The sequence below is a fragment of the Mesoplodon mirus genome (assembly GCF_964341445.2).
Source record: "Mesoplodon mirus genome assembly, chromosome: 2".
NCBI classification, from domain to species: domain Eukaryota; kingdom Metazoa; phylum Chordata; class Mammalia; order Artiodactyla; family Ziphiidae; genus Mesoplodon; species Mesoplodon mirus.
The window spans coordinates 18,296,572-18,323,606 of record NC_138977.1 but is presented as its reverse complement, the minus strand read 5'-3'; the positions used below and the strand labels follow the sequence as shown (position 1 = coordinate 18,323,606).

At 35.1% G+C, this 27,035-nt stretch overlaps 1 protein-coding gene across 1 annotated transcript in view; it reads right to left on the bottom strand.

Moving 5' to 3' along the window:
* The window catches only part of STPG2 (sperm tail PG-rich repeat containing 2), a gene marked incomplete at its 3' end in the record, with an annotated part of 527,449 nt that overhangs the window by 421,156 nt on the left and 79,258 nt on the right, over positions 1-27,035 (bottom strand). Inside the window, 2 exon segments of the mRNA XM_082642509.1 lie at positions 2,883-2,975; positions 20,896-21,056. Coding sequence (XP_082498635.1) covers positions 2,883-2,975; positions 20,896-21,056 — 254 coding nt within the window.

Here is a 27,035-nt window from a genome sequence, read left to right as displayed (position 1 = left end):
TAGCATTCTGCTCCTGGAATGCCTACTAATCAGATGTTTGGCTTGTATCTAGGCTCCATTAATATTTTCAACCTCTTTATCTTTTTATATTCAACTAATGTTTATATCATAGTTTTTAAAAAAGTTATTTCATTGGGACCTTGTAAAAAGAACGGAGATGTATATATATGCTCTGTCTTTCACATGAAACCAGAAGTCTGGATTTTTAAATATTTTTATGTAAAACTTTTATGTAACATGTTGAAAATTAAACTGTATGCCCTCCTTCAAGACTGCAGCATATCCACATATATAAAATGTAAATATATAGGAGGTAAATTTTCTAATATTTTTATTTGATGTGAAAATTATAAAATTAATTCCATTATTTTAAAAGTTTGAGATCAATAATTTGAATTTTTCACTAGATACATATCATACTCCCACATGTTTGAAGGGTATTCTCATTTATGGAAGGGATTCAAAAACCAAAGAATTCTATGTGACTAAACTATTTCGCTTCTTGGGTAAGCTGAGTCCCAACTAATCCTTTTAAATGCAAGTGTTTCTTGAGGGGAAAAAAAGACAATGCTATCAAAAAATCTACAAACAATAAATGCTGGAGAAGGTGTGGAGAAAAGGGAACCCTCCTACACTTTTGGTGGGAATGTAAACTGGTACAGCCACTATGGAGAACAGTACGGAGGTTCCTTAAACAACTAAACATAGAGCTAACATATGATCCAGGAATCCCACTACTGGGCATACATCCAGAGAAAACCATAATCCAAAAAGATACATGCACCCCAATGTTTACTTCAGCTCTATTCACAATAGCCAAGACATGGAAGCAACCTAAATGTCCATCGACAGAGGAATGGATAAAGAAGATGTGGTACATATATACAATGGAATATTACCCAGCCAGTAAAAGAGTGAAATAATGCCATTTGCAGCAACATGGATGGACCTAGAGATTATCATACTAAGTGAAGTCAGACAGAGAAAGACAAATATCATATGACATTGCTTATATGTGGAATCTAAAAAAAGGCTACAAATGAACTTATCTACAAAGCAGAAACAGAGTTACAGATGTAAAAAATAAACTTATGGTTACCAGAGCATATGCGGGGGCGGGGAGGGACAAATTGGAAGATTGGGATTGACACATATACACTACTATATATAAAATAGATAACTAATAAGAATCTACTGTATAGCACAGGGAACTCTACTCAATACTCTGTAATGGCCTATATGGAAAAATAATCTAAAAAATAGTGGATATACCTATATGTATAACAGACTCACTTTGCTGTACACCTGAAACTAACACAACATTGTAAATCAACTACCCCAATAAATACCCCAATAAAAATACCCCAATCAAATACCCCAATAAAAATTATAATAAATAAATAAGTAAATAAATAAAAAAGAATTTCCAGATGCAGTGAGAGACAAAGATAAAAGAGGAAAATGTAAGTTAGGTAAAAACAACTGGTAGGCAACTCATCTTCCTTTAGAACAGATCTCTATCATCTTTTTTCACTACAAGCATAAAGTGTAACTTATACATGTGCATTCCTATGGGTACCTTCAGAAATTTGCATTGTTCCTAGTAGCTACTATATTACAAGAGAAATAACTACAAATCCATTCTAAACATTCCTAAGCTAAAAAGCATTATATTAGTAATAAATTACTTATGACATACTTCATCATGGATCCAAAGGTGTGTATAACAACGATTCACTTGAGAAACACAACACAACCTTAAAATTCCACAAGATTAATAAATAATCTACTAAAACAACACATTTATTTAACAATTATGAGAATCTCTTAAATGTCAAGACACTGCTAGATGATTCTAAACTGTCTTTTGAACTTATAGCTACAAAAAGTCTCATAGAACCTGATGCTAATTTTGACTTCATCTCTCAGATTCAATTAATGTCTCAGAAAAAAAATAAGTCCCTTACTTAATGACTCTCATCAAATTAATCTAATTTCTGATTTCCTAGACATTCACAGCTGTATTAACTTAACTAGCACTGTATTTGTACTTCATTCACATGAGTTCTTCCTAATCTTGTACCGTTTACTTCACCATTGAAAACACTGTAAATGAACTCTTGGCATTGTGTACCTAGTAAAATTTTAGTTCAGCAATTCTGCTTCTTGGTTGACTGGCTACATTTTATGACCTGCTTAATGATCCTATTTTGGTCATTTGTTACTAATAATATCTTATAATAACAGTCCAATTTCTATAAAAATTTATTTTAACAATAGCTGTACACATAAGTCTAACCTTTTATCTTTAAATTTCACTTTCATCTTTTAATAAGTTTAAACTGAATGAAATAGTTAAGCATACAGTTTTAAATTTCACGTGACTTACTTATTTCAATTTATTCAATATTAGTTATTTATAAAAAATGGAAGTTGAGGTAGCAAAATTCTTATCAACACAATTTAAAATACAGATTAACAGGGATAAAAAAAGTCACTGAAAAGTCTGAAGTCTCAAGATAGATTCAAACTGAAAAGGGAAAATATTTGCACTTATGAGGAAACTGAGTTGAACCTAAAGTAAACAAACCTTCCACTTCATATACAACACAAGTTGAGTTTGTCTATATGACCTAATGAATGCTCTCTGACCCTTAAGGAGATGTTCCACATAATATTTTTCTCACAGAGAAATGCTAGACTACTGCTTAGCTTCAAGAATTTCATTGAACTTTAAAAATATGGAAGTAGCATACTAGCTGAAGATATTACAGCAGGCTACCAGGTACCTCTCTCAGGTCCTAATATAATGTTTATGTTATTCAGTCTCCTCCATGATTCCTAGATTACAAATACATTTGGTCATAGAAAAGCCTTCTTACCATATCTGATACTTTAGTAGTTCTTTCTGTTCTTGACGAGAAAGCAGCATATCGGTTAGTCAAGTTAGGTAGTTCATCAGAAATTCCACAGACCTGTGAATTCAAAAAAAAATTTTGAAAGAAGAAGTATATCACTTATTTTATTTTTATCAATATAAAGGTCATGATTAATAAATTTGCAATAAGCTCACTAATATGGCTCTGTCACTAAATAGAGATATACATATATTTATTTTTAAAAACTTTTAAATGGAATATAGTAAAAGACGTTAAATCAATGAGATATTAAAATGGGAAAAGGGTTGATTACATGAACCTCTACGAAAGTATGATGGATCTGCATACATTATTTAAACATATTAGGGGCAAGTTATTAGCTATACTCTAATGTCAAATTCAGAACCAATTCTTGTCCTGATTCATAACTAGCAGGTTGTAATATCAAAAATACATAAGATATTTGGTCAATTATACAGTATTATTTGTTAATAACTAATTATTAATACATGAAATAGAAATATATTAACAATAACTATTTAAATTGATTATGTGGCAATCCTGGATTAATAAATTTTCTAAGCAAAATTATCCACACTCTCTTAAACATCATAATTCCTTATATGCAGTGAAGATGCAAATTAATAGGCTAGAGGAAGCTGATAATCTAAAAATTTAATTAGCAATTAGTTAATCCTTGTGATATTATACTCCTTCTGATTTATTATACAATTTAGCCATTTGTATTCATTTAATAATTTAAACCATATAACCAGCCGTAACATTCTTTGTATATAAAAAAAGGATGAGGATTTATTTTCCCATTTTTATACACTTCACTGTTTTTATTTCAGAATTTGATATTCATATTTAATACTTCAGGATTTAACACCTAGAAAAATAGCTAGGTATTTCTTTCTTTGTTCTTTTTTTTCAGGAACATTGATCTACTAAAAAATTCATCTCTCACATACTGTATCTTTGAAACTACATGCTTCACTACCCTAAATGCTGAAGTTGGTGCTTCTCCTCTTTTCTTCATGTTTTATTGCTACATAGCCACTCAAAAGAAAATAGGTAGATTCCATCACTTTCACAAACAGAAAAATCACGGTTTCACATCATGTAGAAATGTGAAATCCTTCAAATATAGAGCATCTGAGCCATCATTATTACTTCATGTGATTTTTAAATTTATTGAAGCTGAAAAATAATTTACTTTCATAATAATTTTATTATTATCATGTATGTGGTATTAGAAATTATGAAATAAGTTCAAAAGCGTTTTGCAATTTTTACTGTTTAGGAGTAGAAATTAACAAGCTCAAGAAATGACTTTGGCTTTAGAGGGAATGAGCAGTTTGCATAAGGCCACATTTTAACCAAAGAAATCCATAAAAAATATAACAAAATAAAATCCAGATTTTTTCTTTGTTATAAGTATGATTTATTTGTTATAAATCCAGATAAAATACAACAAAATTCTTTTTTTTTTTTTCGGTACACAGGCCTCTCACCGTTGTGGCCTCTCCCGTTGTAGAGCACAGGCTCCGGACGCACAGGCTCAGCAGCCATGGCTCACGGGCCAGCCACTCCATGGCATGTGGGATTTTCCCGGACCGGGGCATGAACCCGTGTCCCTTGCATCGGCAGGCGGACTCTCAACCACTGCGCCACCAGGGAAGCCCCAAAATTCTATTTTTAAAGTCTTCATAGGGCTATGAATGCTTCCAACTCTATGAACTGCCAGTACAGACAAGGGGAGGCTAAGATTCTGAAGAGGATAGAACCTCTGAAAGTTTAGCAATCAATCTGCAGATGCTTTTTTCCTGGGACATTCGCTGATAAACAGGCAACAGAGAAAGAATCTGGGTTTAGACCTGGCAGAAGGTTGCCATTAAGGAGCTGGAAAATAAGCTTGTTGTGGTCTTGTTGGGCCATATAACAAAACTGCAGATTTGAGGAGCTTCAAAATACATGGTCTGTTTCCCTATCAAGATGTTTGCAAAGGGGTGAGGAGCAAGGTAACACTAAAACTCTAAGTTAAATCCCTGAAACACAGAGTCATTAAAGATTACAGTTCAGAACACGGGGGTGGGGATGGTTAAACATGTCAGGCTCACAGCTGAAATCCCCAGAGAACAATACTTTATAAAAATGAACAAAAAGAGGTAAACTAAGCCCTAGAAAAACTGTAATAGGCACAGCCATGATTAAATTAAGGTGATCTCCTTTGACTTCTACCTGCTTTGCAGAAAAAAGTATGAAATCTCTCTAGCAGAAGATAACACCATTAAAGTCTCTGTATTATATACAATATCTAGCACTCTATTAAAAGTTATGGGACATGCCAAAAGACAGACATGTATGATCAAATATCAAGAGAAAAAATCACAGAAAATAACAACAGACCCATAGGTGATCCAGATATTGGTGTTAGCAGACAGAACTTTAAAATAACTATGATTAATTTGTTCAAGAAAACATAGGATGAGCAGGCTGCTCAGATCTACAATGCTGTGAAAGAAACTAGGTTTATTCTATCTTGTTTCTTTCCTACTCCCTCTCCCTACCCTTGGTATCGTCCTTATCAACATGGTCAGCTTTGACACTATGGCCATATCAATCACTGCTCTAGCCTGTAAGAAGGGCAAAAGAAAAAGTGAAGGGAAATAAACTTTATTTTTAAAATAGTGTGAGCAGAATGTTGCACACATCACTTCTACTCATCTTTGAATAGACAAAAGTTAGTCAAATTGCCACATGTAGCTTCAAAGACTTTTGGGAAAGGTAACCTCTGGCTGGGAGTTTATGCCCACTAAAACTGTGAGTGGATTGTTGGTTTTTTGTTTTTTGTTTTTTGTTTTTTGTTTTTTGTTTTTGCGGTAGCACAGGCTCCGGACGCACAGGCTCAGCGGCCATGGCTCACGGGCCCAGCCGCTCCGCGGCACGCGGAATCCTCCCGGACCGGGGCACGAACCCGCGTCCCCTGCATCGGCAGGCAGACTCTCAACCACTGAGCCACCAGGGAAGCCCGGATTGTTGGTTTTATATTACTCAAAAAATATAAATGAGAAGAAAAATTAACATTTTTTTCCTATATTTGTTGCAACTGAAATAGTTTTCAAGAAAGAATTGATCAGGACAGTTATATGACTCTGAGATTCTTAACAAGATAAGCAAAAGTATTTTGATTGTGAAATTCATAACGAAATATGGGAATGTAAATTTACAACAACTATTTTAAAAGGCAGGATGAATAAGCATGTCCCAACATTGGGAGGAAGAACCAAATATTAATATAATAAATTTTTTGTCATATGTGTTCTTGCAATAAATACAAACTGATAGTGATTCTTCCTTTTCTACATACCACTGATTAATGTTGGCAATATTTTATTTAGGATTTTGTATCTATGTTTGTGAAAGAGACAGAACAGGATTTTTTTCCATTTATTCAAATATATTTGTCAGATTTGGGAATTTGAATTTTGCTAGCATCAACAACTGAGTTGGGAAATATTCCTGCTCAAATATTCAAAGGAAATATTCAAACAATTCCTTTAAGATTCAAAAATTCTTCCTTAATTGGTTGGTAGAATTCTTAAAGCAAGTCATCTAATCCTAGATTTTCTATGTGAGAAGGCTAACTATAGATATTGTACAATTAGTTTTTTCTATTTTTCTGTTCTATTACATCAAATGTTCAAAATAAATGTCATACATTTATATTATTTTGTGTTGATAGTATCTGTATGACATGTAATGTCGACCCCTTTTTTATTCTTGATATTAGAAGTCTGTGCCTTCTTTCATTGTTTCTTGATCAGTTATGCCAAGGAGTTATAAAATGCAGTGGAAATTTCCAAGAATCACCTTTTAGCTTTGTTGATTTTCTATATTTTATATTGTTTTCTCTTACTAATTTTTGCTCATGTATAACTTATGTCCTACTGTCTCTGCAGAGAAATATATAATCAATTTTTAACTTTAAAAAAAAAAGAGAAAACATAGGGGGAAAATTTTTGGAAAAAAATGCTTTAAATCATGGAGACTTCCTCCTGAGAAGTGAAATCATAAGAAATAATGAAATAGCCACTCTAGAACTGAAAAACAGAATATCTGAAATTAAGAACTCAATAGAATGATTTAATAGCATTTGAAACAGTTGAAAAAAAATTTTGTGAATTGAAAGATAGCTTTGTAGAAAATACCTAACTGAAGCACAAAGAGAAAAAGAAGGCATAATACAGAGGGCTTATAAGACATGTTGGGGGTATGGGGCATAGGTGTAACATACTTATTTATTAGCATCCCAGAAAGACAAGCAGGAAAGAATGTAACAGAAAAAATATATGAACATATAATAGTCAAGAATTGTTTAAAATTGATGAAAGACATCAATCCAGAGACTCAAAGACTCTGCAAACCTCAAGCAAGTAAACATACCATATCACCCAGCAATCCTACTCCTGGGCATATACCCAGAGAAAACCATAATTTGAAAATATACATGCACCCCAATGCCCATTGCAGCACTATTTACAATAGCCAGGACATGGAAGCAACCTAAATGTCCATCAACAGAGGAATGGATAAAGAAGGTGTGGTACACAGATACAATGGAATATTACTCAGCCATAAAGAGGAATAAAATTGTGCCATTTGCAGGGACATGGATGCACCTAGAGACTGTCATATGGAGTGAAGTAAGTCAGAAAGACAAAAATAAATATTGTATAATATCACTTATATGTGGAATCTAGAAAAATGGTACACATGAACTTATTTGCAAAGCAGAAATAGAGACATAGACATAGAGAACAAACATATGGACACCAAGCGGGGAAAGGGGGGTGGGGTGAATTAGGAGATTGGGATTGACATATATACACTACTATGTATAAAATAGATAACTGAGAACATACTGTATAGCACAGGGAACTCTATTCAATGCTCTATGATGACCTAAATGGGAAGGAAATCGAAAAAAGAGGGTATATATGTATACGTATAGCTGATTCACTTTGCTGTAAAGCAGAAACTAATACAATATTGTAAAGCAATGTTGAATGAATAAAAATTAATAAAAAAAAGAAAACCACACTCTTGACACATAAAATACAAAGACCAAATAATAATAATAATAATTGCTTTCAAAAGAGAAACAATAAGTATGACAACTTACTTCTCAAGAGAAATCACATAATGCTTAAAGCAATGGAATAACATGTTTAAAGTGCTGAGAGAAAATAACTACCAACACAGAATCTTTGTCCCCAAAATAAAAAATGACATAAAATTAACAAAATGAAAAAAATTAATGTCCAAAAATACAAAAATTAATCCCATAAATACAAAGTTGACATATAATGAAACATAAAAGAGTTAATGTGTCAGTAATTCAGGAAATCAAATGACAAATTAGTTACATAACAATTCCTCCCTTAAAATTGTTAATCATACTTCTTTCTAGTTTCTTTTGTTTTCATTGTTGTTGCCATTTGTTCTCATCTTAAAATTGTACTGTGTACCTTAAAACAATACTAAACCAAAATATAGTAATTAATTCCACTAAACTGAAATCTGAGGATATGCAAAATACTGTGACATCAAAGAGGCAGGGACAGTGGGGTGGAAGCAGGGAGAAAATGTGATCAATGAAAGATTTCCAAGGAGGGTGACATATGAACAATATATGGAGAATGAATAGGGCCTCTAATCTAACAAAAAAGATACCGTACATCCAAAGACAAAGAAGAAGCCACAACGAGATGGTAGGAGGGATGCAATCACGATAAAATCAAATCCCATACTCGCTGGGTTGACAACTCACAAAACGGAAAACAATTATACCACAGAAGTTCTCCCATGGGAGTGAAAGTCCTGAGCCCCATGTCAGGCTTCCCAGCCTGGGGGTCCAGCAATGGGAAGAGTAGTCCCCAGACAATCTGGCTTGGAAGGCAAACGGGATTTGACTGTGGGACTTCCACAGGACTGGGGGAAACAGAAACTCCACTCTTGGAGAGTGCACAAAAAGTCCTGTGTTCACCAGGACCCAGGGGAAAAAAAGCAGTGACCCCATGAGACTAGGCCAGACCTACCTGCTAGTATTGGAGGGTCTCCTGCAGAGGTGGGTGGGGGGGTGGGCTGTGGCTCACTGTGGGGACAAAGACACTGGCAGCAGCAGTTCTGGGAAGTACTCTGGTGTGAGCACTCCCAGAAGACACAATCAGCCCCACCAAACAGTCTTTAGGCTCAAGTGCTGAGTCGCCTCAGGCCAAACAACCAAAAGAGAGGGAACACAGCCCCACCCATCAGACAAGCAGATTAACTTTTTACTGAGCATGGCCCTGCCCACCAGAGGGACAAGATCCAGATCTACCCAAAAACCAGTCCCTCCCATCAGGAAGCTTGCACAAGCCTCTTAGATAGCCTCATCCACCAGAGGGCAGACAGCAGAAGCAAGAAGACTACAATCATGCAGCCTATGGAATGGAAACCACAATGACAGAAAGTTAGACAAAATGAAATGGCAGAGGAATATGTCCCAGATGAAATAACAAGATAAAACCCAAGAAAAACAAGTAAGTTAATTAGAGATAGGCAATCTTCCAGAAAAAAGAATTCAGAATAATGATAGTGAAGATGATCCAGTATCTTGGAAAAAGAATGGAGGCAAGGATCAAGAAGATGCAAGAAATGTTTAACAAAGACCTAGAAGAACTAAGGAACAAACAAATAGAGATGAACAATACAATAACTGAAATGAAAAATACACTACAAGGAATAAATAGCAGAATAACTGAGGTAGAAGAGCGGACAAGTGACTTGGAAGATAAAGTGGTGGAAATCACTGTCACAGAACAGAATAAAGAAAAAAGTATGAAAAGAAATGAAAACAGTCTAAGAGACCTCTGGAACAACATTAAATGCACCAACATTAGCATTATAAGGGTCCCAGAGGAGAAGAGAGAAAGGACCTGAGAAAATATTTGAAGAGATAATAGCTGAAAAACTTCCCTAACATGGGAAAGGAAACAGTCACCCAAGTACAGGAAGTGCAGAGAGTCCCAGGCAGGATACACCCAAGGAGGAACATGCCGAGACACATAGTAATCAAATTAACAAAAGTTAAAGACAAAGAGAAAATATTAAAAGCAACAAGGGAAAAATGACAACATACAAGGGAACTCCCATAAGATTTCAGCTAATTTCTCATCAGAAACTCTGCAGGTCAGAAGGGAGTGGCATGATATATTTAAAGTGATGAAAGGGAAGAACCTACAACAAAGAATACTCCACCAAGCAAAGCTCTCATTCAGCTTTGATGGCGAAATTAAGAGCTTTACAGACAAGCAAAAGTTAAGAGAATTCAGAACCACCAGACCAGCTTTGCAACAAATACTAAAGGAACTCCTCTAGGTGGGAAAGAGACCAACAACTTAAAACAAACTTGTACATATACAGACTGCTATACCAAAACCATATGGGAACAACAAACCCAAAAACTATAATAGACACAAACACACGAAAAGAAAAAGGAACCCTAACACAGCACTAAAGACGGCCATAAAACCACAAGAAAAGAGAACAAAAGAAGAAGGGAAGAAAAAAGACCTACAAAAACAAACCCAAAATAATTAAGGAAATTGCAATAGGAACATACATATCAATAATTACCTTAAATGTAAATGGATTAAATGCTTCAACTAAAAGACAAAGACAGGTTGAATGGATACAAAAAAAAAAAAAAGAAGACCCATATATATGCTGTCTACAAGAGACCCAGGACAGACCTAGGGACACATACATACTGAAAGTGAGGGGATGGAAGAAGATATTCTGGTATTCCATACAAATGGAAATCAAAAGAAAGCTGAAGTAGCGATACTCATATCAGACAAAACAGACTTTAAAATAAAGACTGTTATAAGAGACAAAGAAGGATATTACATAATGATCAAGGGATCAGTCCAAGAAAATATAAAAACTGTAAATATATATGCACCCAAAATAGGAGCATCTCAATATACAAGGCAAATACTAACAGCCATAAAAGGAGAAATCAACAGTAACACAATAACAGTGGGGGATTTTAACACCCCACTTTCATCAATGGACAGATCATACAGACAGAAAATCAATAAGGAAACACATGCCTTAAATAACACATTAGACCAGATGGACTTAATTGATATTCATAGAGCACTGCTTCCAAAAACAGCAGAATACACATGCTTCTCATGTGAACATGGAACATTCTCCAGGACTGACCACATGCTGGGCCACAAAGGCAGCCTTAGTAAATTTAAGAAAATTGAAATCATATCAAGCATCTTTTCTGACCACAACACTATGAGATTAGAATTAAGTATGAGAAAAAAACTGTAAGTAAAATGAACATGTGGAGACTAAACAATATGATACTAAATAACAAAAGGATCACTGAAGAAATCAGAGAAAATTAAAACTACCTAGAGACAAATGAAAATGAAAACACAATGATCCAAAACCTATGGGATGCAACAAAAGCAGTTTTAAGAGGGAAGTTTATAGCAATACAATCTTACCTCAGGAAACAAGAAAAATCTCAAATAACCTAAACTTATACCTAAAGCAGCTAGAGAAATAAGAAGAAACAAAACCTAAAGTTAGTAGAACAAAAGAAATCATAAAGATGAGAGAAGAAATGAATGAAATAGAGACAAAGAAAGCAATAACAAATATCAATGAAACTAAAACCTGGTTCTTTGAAAAGATAAAAAAAAATTGATAAACCATTAGCCAGACTCAACAAGAAAAAAGGGAGGAGACTCAAATCAACAAAATTAGAAAAGAAAAGGGAGAAGTAACAATGACACCAAAGAAATACAAAGGCTCATAAGAGACTAGGACAAGTAACCATATGCCAATAAAATGGACAACCTGGAAGAAATGGACAAATTCTTAGGAAGGTACAATCCCCCAAGGCTGAACCAGGAGGAGATAGAAAATATGAACAGACCAACCACAGGCACTGGAATTGAAACTGTGATTTAAAAACTACAAACCAACAGAAGTCCAGGACCAGATGGCTTCACAGGTGAATTCTATCAAACATTTAGAGAAGAGCTAACACCTATCCTTCTCAAACTTTTCCAAAATATAGCAGAGGGAGGAACATTCCCAAACTCATTCTATGAGGCCACCATCACTGTGATACGAAAACCAAAGATACCACAGAAAAAGAAAATTATAGGCCAATATCACTGATGAACATAGATGCAAAAATTCTCAACAAAATACTAGCAATCCAAATCCAACAATACATTAAAAGGGTCATACACCATGATCAAGTGGCATTTATTCCACGGGTGCAAGGATTTTTCAATATCCTCAAATCAATCAGCATGATACAGCACATCAACAAATTGAAGAATAAAAGCCATGGCAATCAGAGAAGAAAAAGAAATAAAAGTTAGAAAAGAAGAAGTCACTGTTAGTGTCCTAAAGTGTCCTAAAGACACTATCAGAAAACTAATAGAGCTCATCAGTGAATTTGGTAAAGTTGTGGGTTACAAAAGTAATACACAGAAATCTGTTGTAGTTCTATACACTAACAACAAAAGATCAGAAAGTGAAATTCAAAAAACAATCCCATTTGCCACCGCATCAAAAGGAATAAAATACCTAGGAAAAAACCTACCTAAGGAGGCGAAAGACCTGTCCTCCAAAACCTATAAGGTGCTGATGACAGAAATTGAAAATGACACAAACTGATACAATGATATACCATGTTCTTGGACTGGAAGAATCAATATTGTCAAAATGACTATACAACCCAAGGCAATCTACACATTCAATGCAATCCCTATCAAATTACCAATGTCATTCTTCACAGAACTAGAACAAAAAAATCTTAAAATTTGTATGGAGACACAAAAGACCCCAAATAGCCAAAGCAATCTTGAGAAAGAAAAATGGAGCTGGAAGAATCAGGCTCCCTGATTTTAGACTATACTACAAATATATAGTCATCAAAACAGTACAGTACTGACAGAAAAATAGAAATATAGATCAATGGAACAGGATAGAAAGCCCAGAAATAAACCCACGCACCTATGGTCAATTAATCTATGACAAAGGAGGCAAGACTATACAATGGTGGACAGTCTCTTCAATAAATGGTGCTTGGAAAACTGGACAGCTACATGTAAAAAAATGAAATTAGAACATTCTTTAACACCATACACAAAAATAAGCTCAAAATGGAGTAAAGACCTAAATGTGAGACCGGACACTATAAAACTCTTAGAGGAAAACACAGGCAAAACACTCTCCGACATAAATTGCAGCAATATCTTTTTCAATCCATCTCCCAGAGTAATGGAAATAAAAACAAAAATTAAAAAATGGGACCTAATAAAATTCAAAAGCTTTTGCACAGCAAAGGAAACCATAAACAAAATGAAAAGACAACTCACAGAATGGGAGAAAATATTTGCCAGTGATGTGACTGACAAGGGATTAGTCTCCAAAATTTACAAACAGCTCATGAGGCTTAACATCCTGAGAACAAATGACCCAATCAAAAAATGGGCAGAAGACCTAAATAGCCATTTTTCCAAAGAAGACATACAGATGGCCAAGAGGCACATGAAATGATGTTCAACATCGTTAATTATTAGAGAAATGCAAATCAAAACTACAATGAGATATCACCTCACACCAGTCAGAAGGGCTATCATCAAAAAATCCACAAACAATAAATGCTGGAGAGGGTGTGGAGAGAAGGGAACCCCTCTACACTGTTGATGGGAATGTAAATTGGTACAGCCACTATGGAGAACAGTATGGAGGTTCCTTAAACAACTAAACATAGAACTACCATATGATCCTGCAATCCCACTCCTAGGGAAGCAATGTACACACTGCTTTATTTTAAATGGATAACCAGCCAGGTCCTACTGTACAGCACAGGGAACTCTACTCAATACTGTGTAACAACCTAAGTGGAAAAAGAATTTGAAAAAGAATAGATATATGTATATGTATAACTGAATCACTTTGATGTACACCTGAAACTAACACAATATTGTTAAGCAACTATATTCCAATATAAAATTTTAAAAAAAATTTTAAAGAATGAATAGGAAATTTCTAGGAGAACTAGACATATATTCTGCCCCATATCATGAGAGAGATTTTAGCAAATCTTTGAGGGTGACAATTTGTTAATGGAGGCTGAAAGGGCAGTGAAGAAATTTTTGGAGACTGAAAAAGGGGGCTCCATATTAATTGATAATGTAATGTTTTAAAACATGTTACACACAGTGCTTAATTTGACTCAGCACAGGAGACCTGATTTGGCTCTGGCATGGACAAGACTGACAGACTGATAGTCGTTCCTCAATTCTATGGGGGGTGGTCACAGCCATTCTTAGTTGGTAAAGCAATTTGTCTGGTTAATTCTAATTACACACAAGACTGTGGCATGCTACTTAGTTATGCAACCCCCAAGAAGTGGGCATCTTCCAACTTCTTAGAGGGACAAGTGGTGTTCAGCCACCCAAGATTTAAGCAAATAACAGGTCTCTGATGCCCTTAAATATCCTGGTTTGCATGCATACTACACTAACTGCCTCAGCATAGGCCTACCCTGAAACTGCATGTACAGGTAACCCTTTGAACCTCATTCATGATGGAAATCTGAGGGACTGAAATTATTCCTGAAGAACAAGGAATTCCCAGTAAAGGCCAAAAGCTTGCATTGATTGGTTTAATGAGGCCCTCAAATCAGACCCTGGGTTAGTCTATACCTTGGCGAGAGCTGAGAAGGGAGTCCAACTAGGCTCTTTAGAGGAAGTAAAAGCTGTAACAAGGTTTCTATAGATGAACCTGCAGAAGCATCATTAATGAACCTTATCACCTAAAGGGACAAAGGAATGCTGAGTCTTCTGTCCTCCCAATGCATGAAAATACTTGTACAATGATATGATGTATCATGTTGTATTTAAGGAACTTTAAGTGAAGGTAAAGGTAAGGGAGTGAGAAGCAAAAACTAAGGGAAATTATGGCAGCAGTGAGAAATGAGGCTAGAGAGCTAGACAGACACCATAAAGGGTATTGTATTTATTTTAAAAATAATTGTTGTCAGTCAAGTTTTTATTAACAAAGCAGTTAGCGTGTGTTCATTAATTTTGTGTTATCTTAAAGGCATTTTTGAGCTTGGAGTGAAGGGAAATTATGGCAATAGTAAGATAGGAGTTTAGAAAACTAGGTAGACAACAGATTATGAAAAGGACATTGTTCTTAGACTTAAATTTCTTCCTATACCTGATAGAAGGCACAGAATTTTAGGCAAAAGGAGCTTATTAAAAGGCAGTACCATGACATGACGTGTTTTAGAGAGATATTACTTCCAATCATATAGCTAAATTTGCATTATTTTTTCTCAGCTTGATGATAGTTTTAACTCATGTGGTAATGAAAACATTTAAGATATACTCTCTTAGCAAATTTTAAGTATACAATGCAGTATTATTAACTATAGTCACCATGCTATACATTAGATCTCCAGAACTTACTCATCCTGCATTGAAATTTTGTATCCTTTGTCCAACATCTCCCCTTTTCCATCACCCCTCAGCCCTTGACAAACATCATTCTACTCTGCTTCTATGAGTTCTATTTTTTTAGATTCCATATATAAATGAAATCATGCAGTATTTGTCTTTCTGCATTCAGCTTATTTCATTATTTGATTTAGCATAATGTTCTTCAGGAGTTCTTCATCCCTGTTGTTGCAAATGGCAGGATTTCCTTCTCTTTTAAGGCTGAATAGTATTCCCCTGTATGTGGCATTTGTGTGTGTGTACACACAATCTTCTTTATCCATTCATCTTTCTATAGACACATACATTGATTCACATCTCAGCCACTGTGAATAATGCTGCAATGAACAGCAGATATCTCTTCAATATACTGACTTCATTTCCTTTAGATATATAATCACCAGTCAGATTGCTGGATCATACAGTAGTTCATTTTTAATTTTTTGAGGAATCTCCATACTGTTTTCCACAATGGCTGTACCAATTTACATTCCCACCAACAGTGCACAAGGGTTTCCTTTTCTCCATATCCTCACCAACACTTCTCTTGCCTGAGAATGCCCATTCTAACAGATGTGAGATGATATGGCATTGTGATTTTTATTTGCATCTCCCTGTTGATTAGTGATGTTGAGCATTTTCTCATATACCTGTTGGCCATTTGTATGTCTTCTTTTAAGAAATGTCCATTCACATCCTTTGTCCATTTTTAAATCAAACTATTAGTTTTCTTGCTATTGAGCTGTTTGAGTTTCTTATATATTTTGGATAGTAACGCCTTATCAGATGCATGGTTTGTAAATATTCTTTTCCCATTCATTCTGTTGATTGTTTCCTTTACTGTACAGAAGCTTTTTATTATAGTTTGATGCAATCCAATTTGTTTATTTTTGCTTTCGTTGGTTGTGCTTTTGGGGTCATATGTAAAGAAATTATTGTCTAGATAAGTGTCAAAAAGCTTTTTCCCTGTGTTTTCTTCTAATCGTTTTACAGTTTCAGGTCTTACATTTAAGTCTCTAATTAATCTTGGCTTGATTTTTTTATATGGTGTGTGATAAAAGTCCAGTTTCATTCTTCTGCATGTGGATATCCAGTTTTCCCAGCACAGTTTATTGAAGAGACTGTCTTTTCTTCATCAAGTGTTCTTGGAAGAAAATATATGGATGTATTTCTGAGGCTCTCTATTCTGTTCCAATGGTCTATATGTCTGTTTTTATGCCAGTACAAAACTGTTTTTATTACTATAGCTTTGTACTGTATTTTAAAATGAGGTAGTGTGAGGCCTCCTGTTCTTTTTGCTCAAGATTGCTTTGGCTATTTGAGATCTTTTATGGTCCCATATAAATTTTAGAATTTTTTTCTATTTCTGTGAAAAATGCCATTGGAATTTTGATAGAGATTGCACTGAATCTGTATATCATTTGGGTAGTATGGACATTTTCACAATATTAATTTTTCCAATCCATGAACATGGGCTATCTTGCCATTTATTTGTGTCTTCTTCAATTTTTTTTTTAATCAATGTTTTATAGTTGTCAAGTGTACCTTTCTCTTCCTTGGTTAAATTTATTACTAAGTATTTTTCATTCTATTGTAAATGGGATTGTTTCCTTAATTTATTTTTTGGACAGTTGTTGTTAGTGTGTAAAAATGCCACTGACTTTTGAATGTTAATTATATCCTGCAACTTTACTAACAACAATTTAAAATTTTGCAAGAATTTATGAAAATCTCACTTTGTGAAATTTTAATAATTTTTTTTAAATAAGAAAAACCTTTATTCATTTCCATTTTTCTGATATGCCTATAAATCTGCAGTATTACTAAAAGATTACTAATAATGATTTCACAGCTGTTCTTTCATTACAATGAGATGTATTTTAGCTACAGCTAAAGTTTTTAACTAATTTAAAGCACTAGGGTGCTTACTTTAATAGCAAATATACTAAAGTTGGAACAATACAGATATTATCATCCTGTGCAAGGATGACATGCAAATTTTTGTAGCTTTTTTTTTTTTTTTTGCGATACGCGGGCCTCTCACTGTTGTGGCCTCTCCTGTTGCGGAGCTCAGGCTCCAGACGCGCAGGCTCAGCGGCCATGGCTCATGGGCTCAGCCGCTCCGCGGCATGTGGGATCTTCCCGGACCGGGGCACGAACCCGTGTCCCCTGCATCGGCAGGCGGACTCTCAACCACTGCGCTACCAGGGAAGCCCTGTGTAGCTTTTCATTAAAAAAATTTTTTTAAGTACTAGGGTACTCTTACCCTATACCACCATAAGTATATTAGTGTTCAATTTCCTATAAAGCATGTGTGTTCCACACTTTCTGGGTTGAAAATCATTTTCTCTGATAGGAGAGTCCAATCCAGTTTAGTACTTCAGTGGCTCTGCTATCCCTATATCATCTACCCCACCCCTACAGGATTCTTGTATCTTCTTAGCAATTCTTTTGCCAAACCAAACTTATACAAAGTCATTTTAATTTTCTTTAGCATTTTTTACAATAAATTGTTCTTCTCTTTAAACTTCCTAGATTATACTTCTATGCCTCTCTCTTCTATTCATTCATTCAATCATTATTTCCAAGTGTGTACTATAGTATGAACACATTTCCAATGTTTTGTACATGCCCTTTAATGATCTGACAGCTATGTTCAAACTTCCCCAGTGTTTAACATCTGTTTATATTCTCTCTACAGATTATCTACTTATCTATTCTTTCTATATTTTCCACCCGAATTGTTAGCTACTTAAACTTTTCTATATACGCATTCTCTTAAGCTTTCTCAAATTCCTCAGAAATGAGAAAGAATAATTATATACACAAACATTAAGATGTCCTTTTAAAATCTGAACTCTAAAAGGTTTCATGTGTAGCCAACTGCACTGTCAGAATTTTACTCATGAGAGTGGCTTCCTGTCAACCTATTAGGCTATAATAATTAAATGAGTAAACTTCTTACTCATATAATCTCTGATCTCAGGACTATTTCTTGTTTTCTGCTGATCATTGTGAAATAGGGATTTTCTACATTTCTTGTATGTGTCCAGAATCTCTTCTTTGACAATTCTAAACTTTAAAATAACAGAATAGGAATTCCTCTCTTGGCTTCCACTACTTTCTGTAAAGGTAAATTGTCAGCAAATCAAACACATGTAAAATGTTTGGCTTTCAATAAAATGAGAAATCAAACAAACCCTTTTATATTTACCCACATGGTTATCTTTGATACTCTGCATTACTTTATACAGCTCCAGATTCCATCTGGTAACATTTTTCTCTGCCTGGAGGACTTCCCTTAACTTTACTTACACTGTAGGTCTTTTGCAGATAAATATTTCAGCTTTTATATATATGAAAAGTTCTTCTTTTTTATGGAGGTAGAATTGACATACAACATTATATTAGTTTCAGGTATGCAACATAATGATTTGATACTTAAACATATCACAAAATGATTACCACAATGTCAGGTTAACACCCATCACCACAAAGGTTTTTTTCTTGAGATGAGAACTTTTTAGATTTACTATCTTAGCACCTTTCAAATATTCAATACAGTATTATTAACTATAGTCACCATGCTGTACATTACATCCCCATGACTTATTCACTTTATAAATGGAAGTTTTTAGAAAAGCTTTTCAGTTTGTTTTCATTTTTGAATGATTTTTGAGCCTGCAGTAGAATTACAGGTTGACAATTGTTTTCTTTCAATACTTTAAAGATGTTGCACTGCTGTCTTCTGACTTGCATCACTTCCAACATGAAATGTACTGTCATTTTTAACTTCATCCCTCTTAATGTCATGTATACTTTTCCTCTGGCTGCTTTTACGAGTTTTTTTCTTTTTTACCAATTTATTCAATTTGATTATAATTTGCCTTGGCATAGTTTCCTTGATGGCTTTTGTGCTATGGGTTTGTTGAGCTTCATGGATATGTGGTTCTAGTTCTCATCGAAGTTTGGAAATTTTCAGCCTTATTTCTTAAAATTATTTTTTGTGTCCCCTCACTCTTTCTTTCAAGGATTCCAGTTACACATTTAAGCCACCTCAAACTGTCCCATAGTTCACTTATACTTTATTCTTTTTTTGTGTTTTTTTCTCACTGTACTTCATTTGAGATATTAACATTTTCTATTACCGTCTTGAGGTTATCTAATTTTTTAGTCTGAACTAATCTCCTGCTAACTAGTGTACATTTTTTCATACATTATATCAATACTTGCCATCTCTAGAACTTTAATTTGTGCCTTTCTATTTGTGTTATTGCTCTACTTAATATGCTCAATGTTTCTTCTACCTTCTTGAACATATAGAATATAGTTATAATAACTGTTTAATGTACTTTCCACTAATTTTGTCATCTGTATAACTTCTGGGCCTCTTTCTATTGATACTTTCCTGCTCCTTTGCATACCTAGTAATTTTTTTTTTATTCAGTGCTACACTCTGTGAATTTTACCTTGTTGGGTTCTGGATATTTTTAATTCATATGAACATTCTTGAGCCTTGTTCTGGGAGGCACAAATTCAGTAAGCCAAAAAATATATATATAAAAGATGAAACTAACTGAGAAAAAAAGAAACTGCCGGGCTTCCCTGGTGGTACAGTGGTTGAGAGTCCACCTGCCGATGCAGGGGACAGGGGTTCGTGCCCCGGTCCGGGAAGATCCCACATGCTGCGGAGCAGCTGGGCCCGTGAGCCATGGCCGCTGAGCCTGCGCGTCCAGAGCCTGTGCTCCGCCATGGGACAGGCCACAACAGTGAGAGGCCCGCATACCGCAAAAAAAAAAAAAAGAAAGAAACTGCCATCCACAGATGGCATAAAAGCACTTGAGGAAATTTTTTTAAAACTAATAATAAATTAGTAGGATTAATGATTTAATTTAGCAAGAAGTATGAATCATTGGTAAAGCAAATCTTTAATAAAGACTATTATATTTCTTTACACCAATAAAAGAAAGCTAAACAATGAAAATATTTAAAAGATAACATTTTGATAGCATTAAAAAACATCAAATACTGAGGAATAAATCTAATAAAGATGTGTAAGATGTCAGCATAAAAATTATAAAACTGCAGAGAGCATTTAAAGAAGCCCTAATTTAAAGGAAGCCTAAATTTACTTTCAGAATATAGTGGCCCAATCATAAAATGAAGATAAATATTTAAAGAACTACATATAAGATCTCCAAAGAGATAAAGAATAAGATCTACTTTTTCAAAAGAAATTACAAACATAGCTGTGAACCAAATTAATTTTTGTTCTTATGCCATAAATGACCATATGCAAATAATTTCAATAATAATAGTATGGCTTATAATAATGAGGTATATATATCACATGTAACCCTGTAAACCCTAAATTCTTGGTAATAGATATAAATAATATAATTTTGGTATCCACATATTACCTTATAGCCAGCAGGCCCAGGAGTAGGAAAAACTTCTTTCTGAACCAGGAAGAGAGTCCGAGGAACAGAAGAACCAAATGCACTTTTCTTTTGTTTCTTCAAGCAGGTATTGCTAAAGTTGTCAATTAAAGTATTGTTTTGGATATTATAAAACCCAGGACCTAGAATTATGAAGAATATCATATGTAAGAATAAGCACACTTTTAATTCTTTTAAACTGAGTAACTTTATTATTTACTTTATTTATTGAATGAAAGATTCTTTAACTTCTATAGTGCTTTACAATTTTCAAAAGTTTCACACACATCATTTCATATAATCCCAAAATAACCCTTTTACTTTTACCCCGCCCTTGTATTGCTCCTCCCCCTTTCCCTCTCCTCATTGGTAACCACTAGTTAGTTCTCTATATCTGTGAGTCTGCTTTTTTGTTTATTCACTAGTTTGCTGTATTTTGTAGATTCCATATATAAGTGATATCATACAATTTGTCTTTCTCTCTTTGACTTTTTTCACTTAGCAAAATACCTTCAAAGTCCATCCATATTGCTGCAAATGGCAAAATTTCATTGTTTTTTATGGTTGAGTAGTATTCCATTGTATATATACACCATATCTTATTTATAAACTGAGTAACCATAAATGAAGTAATTTTTTAGAAAGAATTCTTATATATTGCTGGCAGGAATGCAAAGTGCTTTGCCATTCTGAAAAACAATTTGTCAAATTCTTATAAAGTTAAACATATACGTACCATATGACCCAGAAATCCTACTCCTAGTTATTTCTGCAAGAGAAATAAAAACCCAAATGTCCATCAGCTGGTGAACAGATAAACAAAATGTGCTACACCCAAACAGTGGAATAATACTCAATAATAAAAAGAAAAAATAAATGCAACAACATGAGAATGAACCTCAAAAACATCATGCTAAGTGAAAGATAACAAATACAAAATCCTACATAATGTGTAATTCCATTTATATAAAATTCCAGAAAATGCAAAATCATAGAAACACTGACAGTTACTTAGGGCCAAGAGTGGGGGTAGAGATTAACTGCAAAAGGACATGAGGAACTTTTTTTTTTTTTTGAAACCTAGATGACCTTGGGTATGGTGATGACATTTCATTTTATTTTATTTTTTAATAAATTTATTTTTTTTTTTAATTTTTATTTTTGGCTGTGTTGAGTCTTCACTGCCGCTTGCAGCCTTTCTCTAGTTGTGGCGAGCAGGAGCTACTCTTCATTGCGGTGCACGGGCTTCTCATTGCGGTGGCTTCTCTTGCTGCAGAGCACAGGCTCTAGGCACGGGGGCTTCAGTAGTTGCGGCATGCAGGCTCAGTAGTTGTGGCTCATGGGCTCTAGAGCACAGGCTCAGTAGTTGTGGCGCAATGGCTTAGCTGCTCCGCGGCATGTGGGATCTTCTCGGACCAGGGCTTGAACCCGTGTCCCCTGCGCTGGCAGGTGGATTCTTTACCACTGCACCACCAGGGAAGTCCTGAGAGAACGTTTTAAGAATTATGGAAGTGTTCTAAAACTTGATTAAATAGTGGTGATTATCTGACTATGTACATTTACCAAAACTTGATTAAATAGTGGTGATTATCTATGTACATTTACCAACACTCATCAAAATGTACACTTAAAATGAACTATTTTTATTGTGTAAATTATACTCAGTAAAGAAGGAAGGAAGGAAGGGAAGGAGGAGGGCAGGAGGGAAATTCTTGATGCCAAAAAGTATTGAAATCTTGATGTAACAACATTAAAAACCAGTTTGGAACAGAAAAGAATCACCTATCACCCAATCTTCCTATCATAGTATTTAGTTATTTTAATTTTTGCCTTTTACCCTTTAGTGTACATTTATAACCAGGAATATTTTCTACAATGACAATCTGAGTGAATAACATTTCTTTTTTTTCATTCAAAATAATACAAACAACTTTCTTTGCCATTGATAAAAGTTTTTATCAAGACATTCAAATATTTTAAACAAATATTTGTATATGTTTTATAATTCAGTCTTTTCAAAAAATCAGTACCAGTGAGCAGCAATATTCATAAAATCAATATCAAATACTTGAAAGAACACCTGATTTGGTTGTACTCATGTTATCTGGAATCTACTAAATTAGATCTGCAACTAAATAGGTATGAACCATCACTTAAATCTCATTTGTTTTTCTGGGCTTCAAGTTCCTGTCTGAAGATAATAGGAATTGACTAGATCAGTGCTACTCAAAATGTGATCTGTGAACTGCTGCCCATCCAAGAACAATCTACAATAAAAGGAGCTTACAACTAAATGTAAACTGACTCACTAAACATTTTATAACTAGTCTTTCTCCATGAAGGAAGCATTGTGTGGATTTACATTCTGGTGAAATCTCCTTTCTCATTGTAGGCAGGAAACAAACAAATGGGCATGAGGCTAGATGATACTTTAGGTTCCTTCTGGTTTAAAAGTGATCAAGTCATTCTATGCAGTCAAATCCTCTGTACTCCTGATACATGTAAGGTTTTTCTCAAAGAAGCTGCCCATAAATTCTTCCCAGTTTTTCAAATATTCTAGTTCTAAAGTCTATTCCCCAAAAGTCTGTCATGCCAACTCTCAGAAAACCTAAATGCCAATACATCTTATTTCTGACGTCTTCCAACATTCCTCCACTGATAATGCTTGGGAAAAATATAAATAGAGAGCATAATGAAAACTATTTGGTCCACCATTTAAAGGACTTAAAATACAAATATCTTAGATTTGCCTCTCTTCTGGCATGAGAGGACAACATAACATTGTGACAAGCGAACTTAAGTACTTAAATATAGGGACCTCAAGGTGTGTGCATTTCAGGTACTACCTTGTTAAGGTTCTGATTTGAAAAGCCACCCTGATCATTATAATTCACTTACATTAGAGGATTTTTATGTTCATTTTCCAGTTATTAAGTGAAGAAATGCCCAGGAACCCCAGAGTTAGACAGTTTAGGATGCCTTTGAACAGTAACCTGCCACAGCTCTGAGCTATATATTAGGTGGTTGAATCTGTTCTATGACTGATTTGTGAGTCTAAGTCATTACTGTACACTAATATCTCCATGGGAAGAAGAAAACACATGAAGGCCATTCTCACTAATTCTTAAAATATGTAAGATCAGGATTAGATTTTAGAGGTCATCATAATTAAACTTTATCCTTTAAAAAATAAAATAACCTTTGGGGAATTTATAAAACTTTATTTATAATACCATCAAATTGAAAACAAGGCCCAAACTTAAGGCAGTTGGGTCGCTCAATAAATTGATATTTTGAAATAATTTGTATTTCAGATACATGATAAACTCTACTGAGCTAGGTTCATCTGGGGTAGTGCCTAGCACCTATATAAGACCTCTCCAGAATGGCAGTTTTAGACTAGTCAGATTTCTATCTAGAAGCTCAGGTCTCCAAAATCAATTGTTTCTATAGGCCCAGGTATATGCTGTTAAGCTTATGACTTTGCCTGAGAAGTGCTAGAATATCACTGCCACTGCATGCTATTGGAGAAGAAAGCCACCAGACTAGCCAAGATTGAAGATGTAGAAGAATAATACTCAACCTCTCAATGGCATAAATAATAAATAATTTTATACCATGAGTACAGCATTACTATAAGGAAAAATTACCGTGTCAAAACTTGGAGCAATGGTTTGGGATCAGGCAATGGGCCAGAAGCTGAAACAACTCAAGACTTAGAGAAATGGCCTTGAGGAGACAGCTGGTAATGGCTTAAAGAGAGTGGTAAAAATGTTATGGAGGTTGGAGAAAAGATAATTTGAATTCTATAATGGCAGAAATTTTGGCAAAACTAATACTTGGGATAGTGAAGAAAACACCTAATAAAATAGTGGATTCTAGCTAAGGAAATTTCTAGGCTAAATATCAAAAGTGCCAACTAGTTGCTTTTAGCTGTGTGTGAGAAGGTATAGTTAGAAAGAGATAAGCTAAAGCTGCTCAGTTTTCAAGCAGAATTTATATATAAATAAATAAAATGGAATCAAACGAACGGAAACCAAACCAAACGGAAATAAAACGAAACCAATATTTTCTGAGTTTGAAAGAATTGTTTTTCATCCCCAGTCTCTCCACACAGCAAAAAGCTCTCAAAGCAAGAAACACCCTGAGACCAAATCCAGGGTTTAGCTGTAAGACCTTTGTTAAGACCTCAAAAAGATTTAAGATGGTATCTCATAGAATCTCTCATTTAAAGAAAAGAACATCTAGGAATTTTAAGGCCATATGTCATAGACCCTCTAAGCTAAAACAATAGTGCTCCTAAGAATCTAAGAGTACGGAAACACAGCAACACTAAAGGTGACCCAAAGTAGACAAAGGTTTTTCTAAGAAGTACATGTGAGCTTGGCTTTTGTCCAGTGTATATGATTATAAATACAATAAGAAACCTACAAAGTTTTAATAAGGAATGAACCAACCTGGAATGAAACAAACAACAACAGTACAAAATGAAAAGTGGCTCATAGACCCTGGATCTCCCTGGGCAGGAAGCAGGCTGAGAAAGCTGAAAACACAGCCTATTTCTTATAGAAGAGGAAGGATGTTTCAAAGGATGAAACCAAGAGCCTAAAAGGTAAAACAAAGCACCACAGGAAATCTTACTCCCAGGGAGCCCAACTGAGCCCTAACTAAGAAAATGGCAACATGTGCCTGCTTGGACTTCAGAATTGCTATAGGCCTGTGACTTCTATTATCACTGAGCAGAACCCCATGGGGCCTTCTTAGGACAGATACCCTCACCCAATGCCCTCTGCCTGTCTCTTATCTGTAGAAAACTAGCCTCCTAGGCCTTCCCCAAGTTCCAAAGAATAAATTTAATCAGAGAAGGGAGAAAATGCAGAAAGAAAGGAAAACAGTCAAGCTAGACAAAATAATAATACTTTAGCCATTAAACAAAGTCAAGCACTTTTAGTTCCTCCTCAAAGGCTATAGATAACATTCTGAGCCATGTCCTTTGAGCTGTTTTGCAGATACTGAAACCTCCACCAGGTGGAAGAAGTTAACTGTATGCTGCCCACAAACAGGTAGACCCCAGATTGGATGGAAACAGAAGGTTGATGATGTTGACTCCCGATTACCTCCCAACTAACCCATCAGAAGATTGTCCACGAGCTGCTCATGCACCCCACAATTCCCCTCCCTCACCCTGTCTTTAAAATCCTTTTCCTGAAAGCCATTGGGGAGTTTGGGCCTTTTGAGCACTAGCTACCTGGACTCCTTGCTTGGTGCCCTGCAGTAAATGTTGCACTTTTCTTCACCACAACCCCGTGTCAGTAGATTGGCTTTACTGCACATGAGCAAATGGACCCAAGTTTAATTTGGTAATACTGTGGGCCTCCAGTTTTCTCTCTTTTTTGAATAGGAGTTTCTAGTATTATTATCCTATCTCTCTCCCACCACTATGTGTTGAATATATGGGGGAGATAACTTGTATCTGTAGTTCACAGCTCTTCTGATAGAGAAGAGAGACATACAAGATGATCTGAAGGACCACACCCAAGAATCCCCACCTGCACCTACACCTCACTTAGATAACAAGATCCTGGTCTTTAAGATTATACCACACTTGCCTGAGACTTTGGAGGCCTTGAGAAGGCATGTAGGAAAAATGAAAATATTTTGTAGCCAGAGGGTAATCTATAGCAGATTAAAGATGGCCACAAATTCCTTGCTACCCCTGTCATTGAAAGAAGAAGTTTCATATCCTTCTTTTCAATATAGGCTATGCTGTGCCACTTGATTGACTAACAGAAAGTGATGTCCTGGAATTTCTGAGGGTAGGTCATAAGAAGCCTTGCAGCTTCCTGCCAGGTCTCATGGAGCCCTGAGCTACCAAGTGAAAAGACCAACTACCCTGGGGGCAGCAATGCTTGAGCTATGCATGCACTCTGAATAACAGTCCCATCTGAACTCTGCCTTTTAGCAATCCCACAGATTAATGGGATATGATGGAAAAAGTCTGTTTTTTTAAGCCACTGAGTTTGTTATACATCAGCAAACAACCTATGTGTTAGTCATTATATGTTATTTTTGTGTTATAGTTTTAGATTACCCACTGTATACTAGAATACCCACTGAGAATA